The sequence below is a fragment of the Seriola lalandi genome, unplaced genomic scaffold (assembly GCF_002814215.2).
Source record: "Seriola lalandi dorsalis isolate HSWRI2012SDOR001 ecotype SW California unplaced genomic scaffold, Sedor1 jcf7180002054567, whole genome shotgun sequence".
Classification (NCBI taxonomy): Eukaryota; Metazoa; Chordata; class Actinopteri; order Carangiformes; family Carangidae; genus Seriola; species Seriola lalandi.
The window spans coordinates 781,343-797,205 of NW_019525120.1; the positions used below are offsets into that span (position 1 = coordinate 781,343).

The window sequence follows — 15,863 nt, forward strand, 5'->3', positions numbered from 1 at the left end:
TCAGTGCTGCTGTGTGTTTCGCATGTTGCAGGGTGATCTGCAAGCTCCTGGCCTCGAAGAGTGAGAGCATCCGAGTCCAAGCCCTCAAAGTCCTGGGCTACTTCCTCAAGCACCTTGGTCACAAGTGAGTACCTCTTTGTCTCTGTGCTTTCTATCTGCTATATTCCCCTTTGTGTGGTGTCAGGTGGTCTTTTATTCTTTTTTTTATTCTGTCACTAGTAAACTCAAATGCTGCATCAGAGTAGGGAGATTGAGAGGCCTCACACTGCAGTAAAAACTGAAGAACTACAGCAGTGCAGTCTCCTGTGAGCCTTAGAGGAGCTGTTTTGTGTGTGTGTGTGTGTGTGTGTGTGTGTACATAAAGATAATGTCCTCATCATCACATCCACAAGGCGGAATAATAATTTTGACAGCGTGCACTGGCAGGGAGGTGGAACCTTGATGAGCAGCAATGAATGCTGGGGGATTTATTCATCCCATGCGACATAACACGCCCCTTACTGCACAACATGGGGGCAGGCTGCCATGCTGCACCTGAGCCCTGCACCTTCAGCCCCTCCACCTACTTAATATCTGCTCAAACCAAGCATCCCGTGGGGCATCCTGTATGACACACACACACAATACAGCCAAAGACATTTCAACATATTTTCATAACAAGGTCAATTAATGCTTAAATCTTTAACATAATCTATTTTCATGTGATTTTCCATCTGTTGAATAAAAAAAACAGAAATAAACCAATGTAGATTATACTGTGTTTCCTGAATGAGAGTTAATGTCATATCTAATAAATCATTTTGTTTTGAAGTTTTCTTTCAAAATTAGATGTTAAGTCAAGCTAGTCATGAACTGAAGACTTTAACCACATAATAATGTTAAGTTCTAAAACAGCTGTCCTCTACAATGACCTGCCACTCTTCCTGCGCTTATGTATTAGTGAGTAAAAAGAAAAACAAAGGCCATTAATTTGGCAGTCCGTTACTTCGTTTGACATCTCCTCATTACTTGAAAATGTGATGAATAAATATCCTGGATCTGTTTGCTGCTTATGACTGGCCAAGATTTGTGGACATAATGTGCCCTCAGTTATATTTGTTCTGTTTGTTTTTTAGATTTAATTTGCTCAGACCGACCGGGGCGTTGAAAAAAACAATTTGCAGTTTCTGTAAAATGTAATTATCCTGTTTAAAGGAGGTGAATTAGAACTGAACTGATTACACCGATTGAAAAACGTATTCCAAACATGATGATGACAGCTAAATGATGACTTAGGATTTGCTGCATATGCAGTATATAAGATTAAATATAGTACATTTCTAATGACCTGATTACAGCCAGGATTATACAGGAGCTTTGATAATTATTCATTTAATTCAATTTTAAAAACGTTCAAAGTTAGTCAACCCTGATTTCTGAGCCTCTCAAGTTGAAATCCTCTTAGAGACACAATTATCACCTACTGGCAAGGTGAACAGTCAAAATCAGTAATTCACAGTCATGTGAGCGTTGCCTCCGTGACTCCTGCAGTGTTCTGCCGTTCTGTTAATTTCTCTTGCTGGTGTTAATTCCTCGTCCTCTTTAGTCCCATCATAACTGACAGGGCCACATGGTGCCGCCTGCCAATATCCGCCTGTCATCAGGCCAGTGACAATCAATGTCAGTTTCAACTGTCGTAAATTCTGTTATGAATGGCAGTCTCTCTCTCTCTCTCTCTCTCTCTCTCTCTCTCTCTCTCTCTCTCTCTCTCTGTCTGTCTGTCTGTCTCTCTCTCTCTGTGTTCCCCTGCAGGAGGAAGGTAGAGATCATGCACACTCACAGTCTGTTCACACTGCTGGGGGAGAGGCTGATGATGCACACTAACACCGTCTCTATCACCACCTACAACACTCTGTATGAGGTAGGTGATTGTTTGGCGGCGTCTCGTTCACACTCTCCATTACTATAGCGAAGTACACAAAGTGATGCGCTTTTAGTTTATTTTTAGTCGACGCAGAGTTCAGGTGATTGTCCCGGCGTTTAATTCGCGGCTGTCCATCTTCTTCTACCTGTGCAGATTCTCACAGAGCAGGTCTGTACTCAGGTGGTTCACAAACCCCACCCTGAGCCCGACTCCACCGTCAAGATCCAGAATCCAAGTAAGTACAAGATAAAGAAACGGTGGCTCTGTCTCTCTGTGTTCTTTGGTCTGCCAGTAATGCAGTGTTGTTTTAATGCGGGTAAACAAACAACAAAGCCTGAATTCAGAAGCCGACACTTCTTCCATCTCCTGCTTATTGATCTGCCTCACTCTCTCCTGTCCCTCACATTTTTCCCTCCAATTCAAAATACTTTTTATATATTTGCTGCTCCCACTCTCTCATTTTGTTCTGATTCTCCCCTTCCGTTCCCCATTACCCAATTTTTGCCTCCCACCCAGTGATTTTAAAGGTAGTGGCGACCCTCCTGAAGAACTCCACTCCCAGCGCTGAGCTGATGGAAGTCAGGAGACTCTTTCTTTCCGACATGATTAAACTCTTCAGTAACAGCCGCGAAAACCGGCGGTAAGATCGCGCAAACGACTGTACAATTATCCGGCTGCATGACATTCGCTTCTCACAGTGATTGTTACAGTTTCCATGTGAAGGTCACGCTGTAGTCCCCCCGCTCACATTCAGTGTTTTGTGTTGTGTACCAGCTGCCTGCTGCAGTGCTCCGTGTGGCAGGACTGGATGTTCTCCCTCGGTTACATCAACCCCAAGAACCCAGAGGAGCAGAAAATAACTGAGATGGTGTACAACATATTTAGGATCCTGCTCTACCACGCCATCAAATACGAGTGGGGAGGGTGGCGAGTCTGGGTCGACACCCTGTCTATCGCACACTCCAAGGTGAGAGTGGGATATGTATTTTTCCGGCATCGTATTTCTGGTAGACTTCTTGATCATTTATCATCCTTTGTTCAAGGGATTAATGTTAAAAATATCGACTGATTGATACTGATTTTTCAGATCTGGCAGGTTTGGAGAGATCCTTATGGAACAGCATATCCTCCCTGTTAAAAATCTATTGCACCAAAAATAAACACAGTACTGGTGATAATGATTTTTAGGTATTGATATTTTAACTGAAACGATCATAAAGGCGAAACAAACATGTATTGATTTGGACATATCGACTATTTTTAACTGTACGTCTTGGTTCAATGACCTGCAAGGCCCAGAATGATTCATTATAGATATAATACTCAATAACTGATGCGTGTTTTTTTTTTTTTTTCACTGTGCAGTGGTGGAAATTTAACCCATTTTCTGATGGTAGTGCAAAAGTGAGGGGACATTATGGATGATGGTCTAATGGCCCTTTTAGGCCATTGTCCCAGTTTTATCCACACAGCCTTTGGTACAGATTATCTATGAGCCATACCTGATGGAGACATTATTCAGGTGGAGGTTAGCTACTGTCAGTGCTTGTGTTCCGATCACAACCAATTACGTTCCCTCCATCTGTCACAGGTGACCTACGAAGCCCATAAGGAATACTTAGCTAAAATGTATGAGGAGTACCAGCGTCAGGAGGAGGAAAACATGAAGAAGGGGAAGAAAGGCTCTGTGTCCACCATCTCTGGTCTTTCTGCTACGCCCACCCCTGTTGTCAACGGCAACCTGGAGATTGACGACAACTCCCAGACGCAGACCCCCGAGAGCGAGGCTGAGTATAGCGAGGGAGCTGGCGGAGATTCGCGCAACCTCCTCGCAGAAGGCGCTGTGAAGCGACCCAACGGGGAAGCCTTGACACCCGGGGAGCAGAGCGCTGGTCCAGGGGTGAGGGTGGAGGTCCACGACCTGCTGGTGGACATCAAAGCCGAGAAGGTGGAGGCCACAGAGGTGAAGCTGGATGATCTTGACTTGTCTCCAGAAGGCCTCGGTGGAAGTGTAGGTGGAGGAGGTGGAGGAGGAATGGAGAACGGACCTTTGGTGGAGGTGGACTCTCTCCTGGACAGTGCTTACTGCGCTGTGGTTCAGAACCTGAACGGGAATCTGGCGCCTAAAGACGACACGCCAGGCTCAGGGGTTGGCATGGGGCCGAGCCTGGGGCTTTCAGGAGTCAACCTGGAGGATGATGGGAACATGGGTCCGCTCATCACGTTGGCTGATGAGAAGGACAGTGTCCCAAGCAACAACGGATTTCTCTTCAGCAAGGTAGGATGTTGTATGACGATCATCGTCACTGACAAATTACAATTTTATCTGTGGGGCCCCATCCTCCCCTGCTGACCTAGAATCTAATATCACCAATCAGTCGCTGTTGTATCTCTGAGACTTTCTATCTTTCTTACACTTTCTAATTTCCCAAAAGAAAAAAAAGTTTTTGCTGCAAACTTTTCTTAATGTGTTAATTTTCTTCGAATTTTTATTACCCCCATTCATCTCTTCCAGGTTGATGAGAAACTGCTTCCAGCTCTGGCAGCCACGGACCCCCTTGTGCTGCCGAGTCCAGACCAGCCCACTCCATCCGGCCCGGTCCCAGCTCACTCCACCACCAGCGCCAGTGATGACCTCAGCCTGCTGGCCCACATGACAAGCTGCGGCTCTGATTTACAGACCCAGAGCCACACTTCTGGGGAACTTCCAGAGGACGGGCCCTTCAAGATCCAAAGCCCTCTTGCTGACATCAGCTCCATCGCTGAGGCTGAGAGCCAAACCCAGATACAGGGAGCCTCCAGACCAGATTTCCCAGAAGGAGAGGGCACAGCCGGGGCAGAGGGAGAGGCTGCGGGGCTCAAGACTGGCGGAGACACAGCCAGTACCACCTCTGATACAGAGAGGTCGGACGATGGGAAAGACAAGGACACAAAAAAGATCCAAACTACTGCGACTACTCAGGTGTGTTTATGCGTGTGAGTCTGCAAGTCGGCAAGGACGTTGCTGGGTCACTACAGTATTCAGTATACAGTATGCAGTAATACACTGAATACTATATACATTTAAATGTGAAATCATTTATTTTGATTGTGATAATTAGCTAGCAAGTGATAATTAAGATATTAAAATTAAAATAGAATAAAAGATGTACTGTATCATCCTCACCTAAATTAATCTGCCAGCTCAGGCGCTGGCCAATCGAAAGCCTTCTTCTTCATCCTTCAGGCCACTGCTGCCCAGTGCGATCAGCTGAGTGTGTTTGATTAGTGTAAAATACTCAGCCACGGACAGTTTGTCTCGTCAGAAAAGCGAGTGCCTGCCCACACATCAACTAATTTTCCCTAATAGCTCAGTGAACACAGAATAAGAAGTCCCAGAGAGTCCTCTGTGGTTTCCCTTTATGAAATGGATTGAATCTATTCCACGATTTATGTTAGGCTAGTAAGAGATGTGCTGAAAGCCTTGTACTGCCCCCCCACCCCTCCCGTTGCAGGCCCTTCATGGTCGTACTGCGGCGCAGCTGGAGCGGGACCTGCGTGTTGACCTGGGTTTCAGAGGCATGCCCATGACGGAGGAGCAACGCCGGCAGTTCAGCCCCGGCCCGCGCACGACTATGTTCCGCATCCCAGAATTCAAGTGGTCTCCCATGCACCAGAGGTTGCTCACTGACCTGCTTTTCGCCCTGGAAACTGACGTGCATGTGTGGAGGAGGTGAGTTAAGGAATTCTACGTGCGTGTCTCTTGCAAATCAGGCATGGGATTAGGTTAGCTGGTTTTTCCTTATACATTTAATGCTCATTATAATCACTTTGAAATAACCTATAACTAGTTTGAAACATCCGTCTGACATTACCTTATGCATTGTTTACAGTGCATCCGTATTGACCGCACATGTATTGAAAATTAGATTAGACTGAAGATATTCAAAAAGTGAAGTGATACCTGCGATGTCTCTATTTCCTAACTGTCTTTCTGTATCATCCGTCAAACTCTTAATTTTCCATTCCAGCCACTCCACCAAGTCTGTGATGGATTTTGTGAACAGCAATGAGAACATCATCTTCGTCCACAACACGATCCACCTCATTTCTCAGATGGTGGACAACATCATCATCGCCTGTGGAGGCATCCTGCCTCTCCTGTCTGCTGCCACCTCCCCTTCTGTAAGTGGCTCTACTCCCCCCCTCTGTGGTAGGAGGGGAAACTGCAGGTCAACCAGCCGCTCCAGAGGCCTGTAGCTCAGGCGTTAGCGCCAAACGCAGACTTTGAAGAAACCTCCTAAGCCTGATTCCCTTCGTGCTCAGGGCAGTATTGAGCTTTCATGATTGAATAGGTTAAAGAATCTGTTGTGTTTTTTTTTTTTAACCTATTAAATCATGATAAATCTAAAATGACTTCTTAAGCCTTAAAGGTTGAATTTGAGTGCAGTTTAGTTTGGCCATGAATTAAAAAAAAAAGGTAAATTAATTAAACTTCCAATAACCCTTTCTGGATTCCTCTCATTTGTATCTCTACATATCTAACTGTCAATCTAACACTTCTGCCACAGTATTTTAACCTTTATTTGTTCTTTGTTCTAATCCCTTTAATTAACAATCTATTTGATTTGAGAGTGTATTAATCTATTTATTTTAATCATCTTTCTATTTTTCTTTTCTATGTTCTATGTATTTTCCTGTCCTTTTTGTCCCCGTTTTTGTCTGTTTTTGCATGTGCAGAGTTCTAAGAGTAGTGCCAACACTGTAAGTTGTGGTTTCTTCCTCTCTTTCTATTCTACTAATACTTTGTTCTGGTTTATTTATCATTTTGACTGACACTAACCCTTGCCTGTCTGACATCCATAGTGTTTCTATTTGTTGTGCTCCTTTGCTGCTAATCAACCCCCCCCCCTTATACTGTCTGTATATATTGTGGGTATGCATTGATCACTCTGCCTCTAGTTCTTTAAAGATATAATATTCTAACAGTGTTAGAATATTATACAAATAAGGGGGATAGAATAGACCAAAAGCCAGGAGGTGGGTCGTTAATGAGGAGAAATTAGAGTGAAAAAGCATGAGAGTTTACCAAAAGTCCTTGGGGGTTGCATCTGCTAAGCCTGTCCCATTTGTATCAACACTAAAGAAGGCAGGAGGAGCCAGACCCCAGAGGGGGTCAAAGGGAGAGGAGGTGACCCCTGTTCCTGGGGGAGGAGGCGCAGGGGGAGAGGTGCGTAAAGAGCCTGAGACTCCCACCATCACCAGAAGAGCTAAGAGCACCAACCCAAGCCCTTCTGTTTTCACCTTGTGTGTCTGTTATCCCCCCCGAATGTCTGTGCTCACTTGCGCTGACGAGCCTCCAGATGCTTGCACTTTGTCGACTCTCCACAGCCCCGCACATCCTGCTTACTGAAGCAGAGACACAGCAAACCACACACTTGGTTTGAGTTTTAACCAATGCCATGCTGCCCTCAGATTTATTTTCAGTGTAGACATACTGAAATTCTTGTAATGAAATACTTTAGATGAACACAAGGGGAAATATATTCTAGGCTAGCTTTGCCTGTCTCTACACTGCTGTTGTTACCGCTACTAGGCCACACTGCTACTGTCACGATCCCACTGTTACCATCACCTGTGTGTCATCAGGCTGTACTTCCCGTGTGTTGTGTAGAACACCTCATGTTGCTGGATTTCATCATATCAGTATGTACTTCACTTAACCAGCATGGCACTCAAGATTGTGTTTCCTGTTTGTCGGTGAAACCAGCCATGACTGTTGTGGTCATGCTTGCGTAAGACCCAGCTGCATACATTTTTCTAAAGGTTACCTCTGTTTAAATTAATAAAGGAGGGTACTGCAGTATTTCACCACTTTCTCTAAAGAAAAACCACTGAGAGAGCAACCAGTTCATTGTGTTTACACTCTAGTTTTTACAACGAGTAACTGGCAAGCATGTGTGTATTTTTTCCTCCCTTTCCCAGACGGAGTTGGAGAACATCGAGGCGACACAGGGCATGTCTTCGGAGACGGCGGTCACCTTCCTGTCTCGTCTCATGGCCATGGTGGACGTGTTGGTGTTTGCCAGCTCCCTCAACTTCAGTGAGATCGAGGCGGAGAAGAACATGTCGTCAGGAGGGCTGATGAGGCAATGTCTCCGCCTGGGTGTGTGCCCGACCAAAGTTTTAAAACTTTTCATTCTAGATTTGACTCACACACAGGTTCACAGTCCTGTGGAGTAGGGCTGCAACTAACAATTATTTTCATTACTGTTTTTCTAATAACCTGTAGGATTTTTAAATTAATCGTTTAATCCAAAAATGCCCATTATAATTTCCCAGAGGTGCAGAGCTGTCTTTAAAATACTTTTTTCATCTAACATTGCAAAACCTAAATAAATTCAAATTACACTGATGGTGTAAATTTAAGAGAAGTAGCAATTACTCACATTTACAGAGGAAGCTTGCAGATGAATTTTATTATGTATTGATTAATCCATTAATGAACTATCCGACTCAGCACTACTGTTGACAGGGATGCAACTTCCAACTGAAAAATGGCATTGAAGACAACCCAAAATGAGTGTGCACATCTTGACAGTCACTCCAGATTTCTCTTATTTTGTGACCCTTTGATCCCTGAGTCTAACGTGTATTGTAACATATTATTTCATACAATGAATAGCCAATTAATCGATTAGTCAGTTAACAGTATACTATGTTGATAATCCATTAATTGTTGGTCATTTTTCAAGCAAAAATACCAAATATTTGATGGTTTTCAAACTTTTTTTTCATCATATTAAACTGAATACTTTTGGGATTTAGAAACGTTTTGGAAAAAGCAAACATTACACTGGGCTTTAGGAAGTTGTGATGAGGATTTGTCAGTTTTCTGATATCTTATAGAGCAAAAAAATTATCGATTAATTGAGGAAATTAGCAGCAGATTGATCTATAATGGAAATAATCGTTAGTTGTGTCACAGCCCTATCATTGATTAATGTCATATATATACACGTTCAAAATGTGGTTATTGATCATGGACTGAACGTACATATCCTAAAAACACATTTACCCATCTGTAGGACATCAAAGAGAAACAGAAGCCAATAAACAAATCACAGAATTCATACACACCTCCTGTGATACTCTGCTATGATACTTACATGTTTCCTCTCTGCCTCTCCTCATCCATCAGTGTGCTGTGTGGCAGTGAGGAACTGTCTGGAGTGCAGGCAGAGACAGAGAGATCGAAGCTGCAAGTCCTCTTTAACCAGCAGCAAGTCACAGGACAGCCTCCACAGTGCCTCCACCACCAGCAAGGTACCACACACACACACACACACACACACACACACACACACACACACACACACAGACAAATCAAATGCACATCCTGCGCACAACGCTTAAAACCTGGCACAAAAACATGCATATGTATGACAAACCACATTTGACATTCTGTCCTCCATATTTAGCAGGATCCAGACAGACTCCTGCAGGATGTAGACATTAATCGTCTCCGAGCTGTGGTGTTCAGAGATGTGGTAAGCGCGTGTGTGTTTGTGTATTTTTAGTGCATACAGTATTTGTGGTTATAAACATGAGAGGAAAAAAATGCCTGAATGGTGTTTTGTGTTTTCTGTAGGATGACAGTAAGCAGGCTCAGTTTCTGGCGCTGGCAGTCGTCTATTTTATCTCAGTTCTCATGGTATCTAAATACCGGGATATTTTGGAACCCCAGCGGGAGATTGGCAGGTCCACCAGCCTATCAGGGAGAAGCATCCGCCACGAGATCAACTCCCCAACCAGTACAGGTGATTGTCATTTTTCTTTTGCTGCAATATCCTCAATATTACAGGGTAATCTTGGATGAGCCGGTGGTGACTCATTGTTGTAGCGTTGGTGTAGAGAATACAGGCTTCAGGCGAACAACAATACCTTTATCAAGAATATGAGACAATTAGAGGAAGAAAGAATGGTATTACTTGGCAGGGAAATGAAAGCTTACAAGGAAGAGGAAAACAGCTGAGAATGAAAATTTAGAAACAGACAATATGTTGTGGAATCTCTTGACAATGCATTTTGTGTGTAATTATCAGACTTTTTTATCCTCTTTAAAATCACACTGCCATCTTTATTTCTTTCTCATCCATCCAGAGCACCCATCCACAGCCTTCTCTGACCGTGACAAACAGACCCCCACCCCTGTGGATGACTCTCCCCGGGCCGGCCTCCCCCACACAGACTCCGGCATCGGAGAGGAGGGCCATGTGGCCGGGTCCCTGAATGGCTCGGAGATGGGTCTTGGCCTTGGCCTCGGCCTGGTGGGGAGAGAGACAGACAGAGACCGAGACAGAGACATGGGAGGAGGTGGAGGTGGGGGAGGAGGCACAGATCTGTTGTGCAGCCTGTCGTCTGATGTTAGGAGGTCACAGGAGAGCCTTCTGGATTCTCCCCACAACCCCGGCTCCACCCCCAACTCCAGCCAAGCCCCGCCTTCATCCATCTCCAGCATTAGTCAAACAAACAAAGGCATCAATGTCAAGGTAGGTCTGTGGGACACCTGTTGAGACCGGGTTGCTCGCCTCCAAATATATCAAAATTATCTTGTCTGACTGTATGTCATTGCTGCATATATTATTAAATATATTTAATGTGTAAATGTTTATGTATTTATACTAGTAAAGATGATAAATGTGGTACGGGTGGTCAAGAAATGCATTTTCATTTACTCTACACTATTGAGATGATCACATGTACCTATGAGCACCTGTAAATGAGCTATTTGTAAGTTTAGATATTTCTACATATCCAGCATCAGCATTGACAGATGTTCAGATGACAGATCTAGAGGAAATGTGGCAACTTCATAATCAAAACTTCTTCTACTGAAGTAAGCATGCTAACCAGATAGCCCTGGCCTGTCTCGTCACTTTCCGATAGCGAGTCACTTTAGCCTCGACTCTAACCTGAAGAAGTAGCGCTGCTCAGAGGACGTATTGTAATCTCTTGTTTTGTAAAAACAATAATGGTTGAAGCTCTTGTCAAGTGAAAATCACCACCACTCACTCCCGGCACAGACCCCTTTCGGCATCAGAGAAAACGTACAAATAGCCCCTTTAAATGTGTTTTCAGTGATCAAGCTACATCAGTACTTTTAGCTGCACGGTTGCAGTTATATCACCTGAGATGGATTTTAATGGCAGGTCTGAATAGGGTAGAGATTTTTCCACATATGATCTTTAAAGTGGGGTTGGATAAGGTTATGTATCATTAAAACATGCCTATTTTTTGAATCATTCATAGTTGCTAGAAATAAAAGGGTTTTCAGTTTACTTTTGTCTGTGCTGGATTTTGTCAGAGGCAACAACAGAAATATAAAAAACTTACACTGAGAACAAAATCTCCAATGTCATGGTGCCCTTAAAGGAAAAACAAGCCATTAAACTCCTCACAGCTTCACCAGCCTGTGTCCTGCATTCACCAGAGTTGTTTTCTCTGAAACGCAGGAGATCCTGAAGAGCTTGGTGGCAGCTCCAGTTGATGGTGGAGAGCTCGGACAGGAGTCCGGGCCGACGCCCTATCACCCAGACCCTGCCCTGAAGACACACCCCATGCTGCCTATGCAGTTCCACTCCTTCGACAGGTTAGTGCCAGCTACTGACCTATAAAGACAGAAAGAGCAGACAGAGATATCAGAGTCAGTACAACCTGACACATCCATCAGTTAATTGATTTTTGCAGTCAATACTGGTCTTTTACAGATGTGTATTAGTATACCGCCATTTGTTAATGCTCTACATCAGCTTTGGTAAAACAGAGGACACAGAAATCAATAAAGTGATTATTATTTTGAAAAAAATGTTCTCCCATTTGGATGGTAACATTTACAAGCATACATAATGTGCTTTTTGTTAGCCAGCAGTCGCATCAATTTTTTTTTCATTGAATGAAACGCCAATATTGCACAGATAAGAGATACTTAAAAATGTGGACTACATACCTGAGAAAAACAGAGGCATTCAGTATAAAAACAGAATGACAGTAATTTCTATCCCGTCTCGCTGATACCATGATAATGAAACATGGCTGAGATGCAGTTGATTTAATTTTCTTCCCATTTTTGACATTGATTTTGGACAAAAAGATTATAGAAATACAGATACTCCTGCTGAATGATTACGTCATTGCACATCGAGGCGGATAAACAAAGTCTTCAAAGAGTTTTAAATTTTCCTTTCTTGTCCAAACTGTGAACATGTGACTTTCCACTGAGTGATGACCTGTTTATATCTCCTGTGAATCACTTAGTCTCCCTGATCCTGCTCTGTGGCAGACCTTGAGAGCTAAGTTATTGATTGAAGACATTGTGCATAATAGATCATGAATGGCTCCAAATCCATTTCCAAGATGTCTACCTGATGTATAAAGCCTGTCTGCATGGTCATGGTTCAGACAGGCACAGACACGTCTGATCCATCAGTCCATATAAATTAAAGGCAAAATGCATAGTTACAAACAACAAACAGTTATATAGTAGTGTATTTAAACAAAGATATGTCAGTCCTTCAAAAAAACTAAAACCCTGCTGTTATTTAAATGCTCATCATCCCTAAATTTTAGTTACAAGCTTGAAATGTTGGCATTTTAGGGAATGATTTTATTGTGCTACATATTAATGAATGCACATTTTGATTTAATTAACAAGCACTTAATAATATATTTCTGAAGTTAACATTAAAGTAGTTGATGTGCTGAAGCTCCCAATATTGCCTAAGTACCTACAAGTATTCTTTTAGCTCCCTGATGTTGTCAGGGTTGTATTTTAAAGGTCCCATATTTTATTAGGTAAGATTTCTTTCTTTGATCTTCTTTGATTATAAAGCAGGTTTAGCTTCTATATTAATATTGTGAAAGTTTCAAAGTGCTCAGTCCACAGAGAAATGCACACTGGCTGTATTCAGAAACTGAGCCTTGAAACCAGCCGTCAGGACTTCAGTTCCTTTTTGATGTCACAACAAAGCAGTCACGACCCTCAACAATTCCCCAAGCCCCGCCCACCTGGACCCACAATCCAACCTTGCAGGATTTGATTTCTCTGGGTGTTTAACTGAAATCTGCTATATTTTTATTCGAGCACTCAGAAAACAGTCAGCCAATCAGAAGAGAGGCTCAGAGCCTCTCTTCTGATTGGCTAAGAAAGAAGCCTGAGAGACAAGATCTTAAACGGCATTGAGATGGTTTTTGGTTCCGCAAACCACAAATATATCTTCTTGAGGATCAACACTTCAAATAAAATACAAGAAGAGTGTAAAATATGGAACCTTTAAAACATTAAAGATGATTTGAGCAAAGCTTGTGATTTGGGGACACACCTGGGTACCGTCACAACATGTATCTTAAAAAAGAAAAAAGAAGAGAATCACTGGGGAGCCTTCAATAAAGAATATTGTTCTTTGTTTGTCTCATGCCTGTGTTTTTTACACATTTTTTGAAGGAGTGTTGTGGTTCCAGTCAAAAAGCCACCACCTGGCAGCCTGTCAGTCAACACGGTGGGAACACCCACCACCAGTGGAGCAGCCACTGCCGGCAGCACACCTAACATTTTTGCCGCTGCGACAGCAACGCCTAAGAGCATGATCAACACTACAGGTGAGAGATAACACATAGCACTCATGCATGTATTTATGGGATATTATTACACGTAGAAATGTTTGCACTGCATCTGTTCAGTGCAACGTAAGGAGAAGCAGCAGACAGACACCTGCAGTATGACAGAGGTGTTTTGGAGAAAAGCCTCAAGCAATTTGAAGGCTGCTTGATGAAGCAGAATTTCTCCTCTTGATGTTTTTCTTTGCTGCGCTTTGACAGCCAGAACAAACTGGAATAGAGACAAACTGAACCAACAGTGGCAGCAGATCCTTTCATGATTAGTTAGCGTCCAAAGGAATGAAGTTGCAGGCAGCACAGCACAGTGTAAGATCTTTAAGTCATTAAAAAGTTAATGTACCCTGTACCTTTCACATGGCTCACATTTGATACTCCATGCAGGAAAAGAAACAGATGCAGAGAATATATGTATTAGATAATCTTTGACCCAGATATGATATTGAATAGGAAGGTATGTAGGAGAACAAGGTAAGAATCAAATACACTTCAGCTGACATGCAGATCAGTGCTGTTTCTATGCAGCATCATACTCAGCAGCAGAGTGGATTTGTATTCAAGGCTTTGTCAGCCTGTCGGACATATTGTACTGTATCATACATGCATAATGGACAAGGAAAGGATTTGTTCCCTGGAATGGATTCTGTATATTGATTGCAAAGCTATTTTCACAAACGGGGGGCCATTACCAGAAGACAAGCAGCTGCATGTCCGGTGAAATACTATCCAAATTGAATTTGGTCGCAGCTGATCAGGACATTAATACATTTCCTTTGTTATTATCATGCACGCTAATCTCTGTCCTGCTCGATTCATGTTACTGTAATGCCTGTCTTATTTCTCACCGCTCTCCCTGCCGTTTCTCCTTCCTGCCCCTAGGTGCCACAGACTCTGCCTCCTCCTCCTCCTCCTCCTCTTCGTCATTTGTCAATGGTGCAACTAGTAAGAATCTGCCAGCCGTGCAGACAGTGGCACCCATGCCAGAAGACACTATGGAGAATATGAGGTCAGCGCTCTCAGCATCACTAAGCTCTTAATCGCTTCAGCCATTCACTTTCCTCCCGCTCTTTCTTTTTTTTTTTTTCTTTTTTTTTTCTCCCTTACGTTGAATTTTCTGTTTTCTCGGGTGCCTGTCCCTTTTCCATTTTTATTCCTGTCCCTATTTCATTTCACACTTTGGTCTTCATCCCTTCCCAAAGAATTCCCGTCAGCAGTTCACACTCACAGTCATTACTGATATCATACAGCCAGGTTAGATAACAACCGGGGTGCACCTGCATCCTTTTTGAGGCCTACATAAGGTAACAATACCTGATATTAGTCATTTTAATTTTTTTAAGTATATCAGGAGTAATGTAGACCAAAAAATATTCAGATATGTTAAAGAAAGACAAAACTTTAGTTGCTAATTACTGCGTGACAAATGACTAGAAATCCAAGTCAGAGAAATTCCACTTCCACATTGACTCATCAGCTATAAAAAATGATATTGGAATGACTCAACATTGCTTTTTAAAGCTGATATCAACTAATGACAATAGTTTTTCGGAAAAGCTAGTAAAACTAAGTAAGTATTTATGTTCACATTCACATACACCGCTCACACATCTTACTCAGTCTACACAATGGAGCTCTTCATCCTTGACATGGCAACTGTGTTTTAATGTCACAATTAAGATATACTGTAGAGTATGAAAATATCAGCAATATTAATACAGTTTTAATATTTCCATAAGACCAAGAGTTTTAGTGGATTTCAAAGTACCTCTCATAAAAGTAAATCTGTGTTTTTTGTGTGTTTCCATATGTGTGAAGGCGTCTGACGCTCACTAGTAAGATATAAGATGATCTGCGATATGAGACTGGTAATAATGAGGAAATGGCTTTACAATATGAAATACTAGATCAGTCCTTTGAACATTGCAGCAGTTTGTACTGTAACATTTCTGTCCATGTCCTCTCTCCTCAGACGTGTTAGACAATCTGTTATGATGTGTGCAGTTAACGTGCGCGTCTAAAGGTGCACACGCACGTGAGTGGGCGGGCGGGTGCGTGCGTGCGTGCGCATGTGCTCCTTAATCAGTGTGCATGTCTGTACATGTGTGTTTGTGTGTGTGTGGTTTGTATTGCAGTGCCTATTGTGAGGTGGCGCAGTGTGCGCTGCGCAGCGGTCAGACGCCCCCTGAGCTCAAGTCTTTTAGCTCTCTGGCAGGCTTCCAGGCAGCCCCCCGAGATGCAGGACAGTGTTTTAGGCAAGGAGATACTCGTCCTGTCCCCCCCCTCCCCATGCCCCTTACACCCCCACCCC

General features: G+C 43.1%; 1 protein-coding gene across 2 annotated transcripts in view; it reads left to right on the forward strand.

Moving 5' to 3' along the window:
• Nucleotides 1-15,863, forward strand: part of nbeaa (neurobeachin a) — a 93,928-nt gene that overhangs the window by 59,295 nt on the left and 18,770 nt on the right. The window contains exons 17-36 of one of the 2 annotated variants that reach the window (XM_023416576.2): nucleotides 32-124; nucleotides 1,792-1,900; nucleotides 2,057-2,138; nucleotides 2,420-2,543; nucleotides 2,678-2,870; nucleotides 3,495-4,181; nucleotides 4,419-4,865; nucleotides 5,398-5,615; nucleotides 5,914-6,067; nucleotides 6,623-6,646; nucleotides 7,029-7,112; nucleotides 7,868-8,048; nucleotides 9,084-9,208; nucleotides 9,364-9,432; nucleotides 9,534-9,702; nucleotides 10,046-10,434; nucleotides 11,398-11,534; nucleotides 13,386-13,540; nucleotides 14,435-14,561; nucleotides 15,688-15,807. In XM_023416576.2, the coding sequence (XP_023272344.1) occupies nucleotides 32-124; nucleotides 1,792-1,900; nucleotides 2,057-2,138; nucleotides 2,420-2,543; nucleotides 2,678-2,870; nucleotides 3,495-4,181; nucleotides 4,419-4,865; nucleotides 5,398-5,615; nucleotides 5,914-6,067; nucleotides 6,623-6,646; nucleotides 7,029-7,112; nucleotides 7,868-8,048; nucleotides 9,084-9,208; nucleotides 9,364-9,432; nucleotides 9,534-9,702; nucleotides 10,046-10,434; nucleotides 11,398-11,534; nucleotides 13,386-13,540; nucleotides 14,435-14,561; nucleotides 15,688-15,807 (3,687 nt within the window). The remainder of the gene's footprint in view (nucleotides 1-31; nucleotides 125-1,791; nucleotides 1,901-2,056; nucleotides 2,139-2,419; nucleotides 2,544-2,677; nucleotides 2,871-3,494; nucleotides 4,182-4,418; nucleotides 4,866-5,397; nucleotides 5,616-5,913; nucleotides 6,068-6,622; nucleotides 6,647-7,028; nucleotides 7,113-7,867; nucleotides 8,049-9,083; nucleotides 9,209-9,363; nucleotides 9,433-9,533; nucleotides 9,703-10,045; nucleotides 10,435-11,397; nucleotides 11,535-13,385; nucleotides 13,541-14,434; nucleotides 14,562-15,687; nucleotides 15,808-15,863) is intronic. The other variant, XM_087176715.1, reaches the window with a different exon arrangement.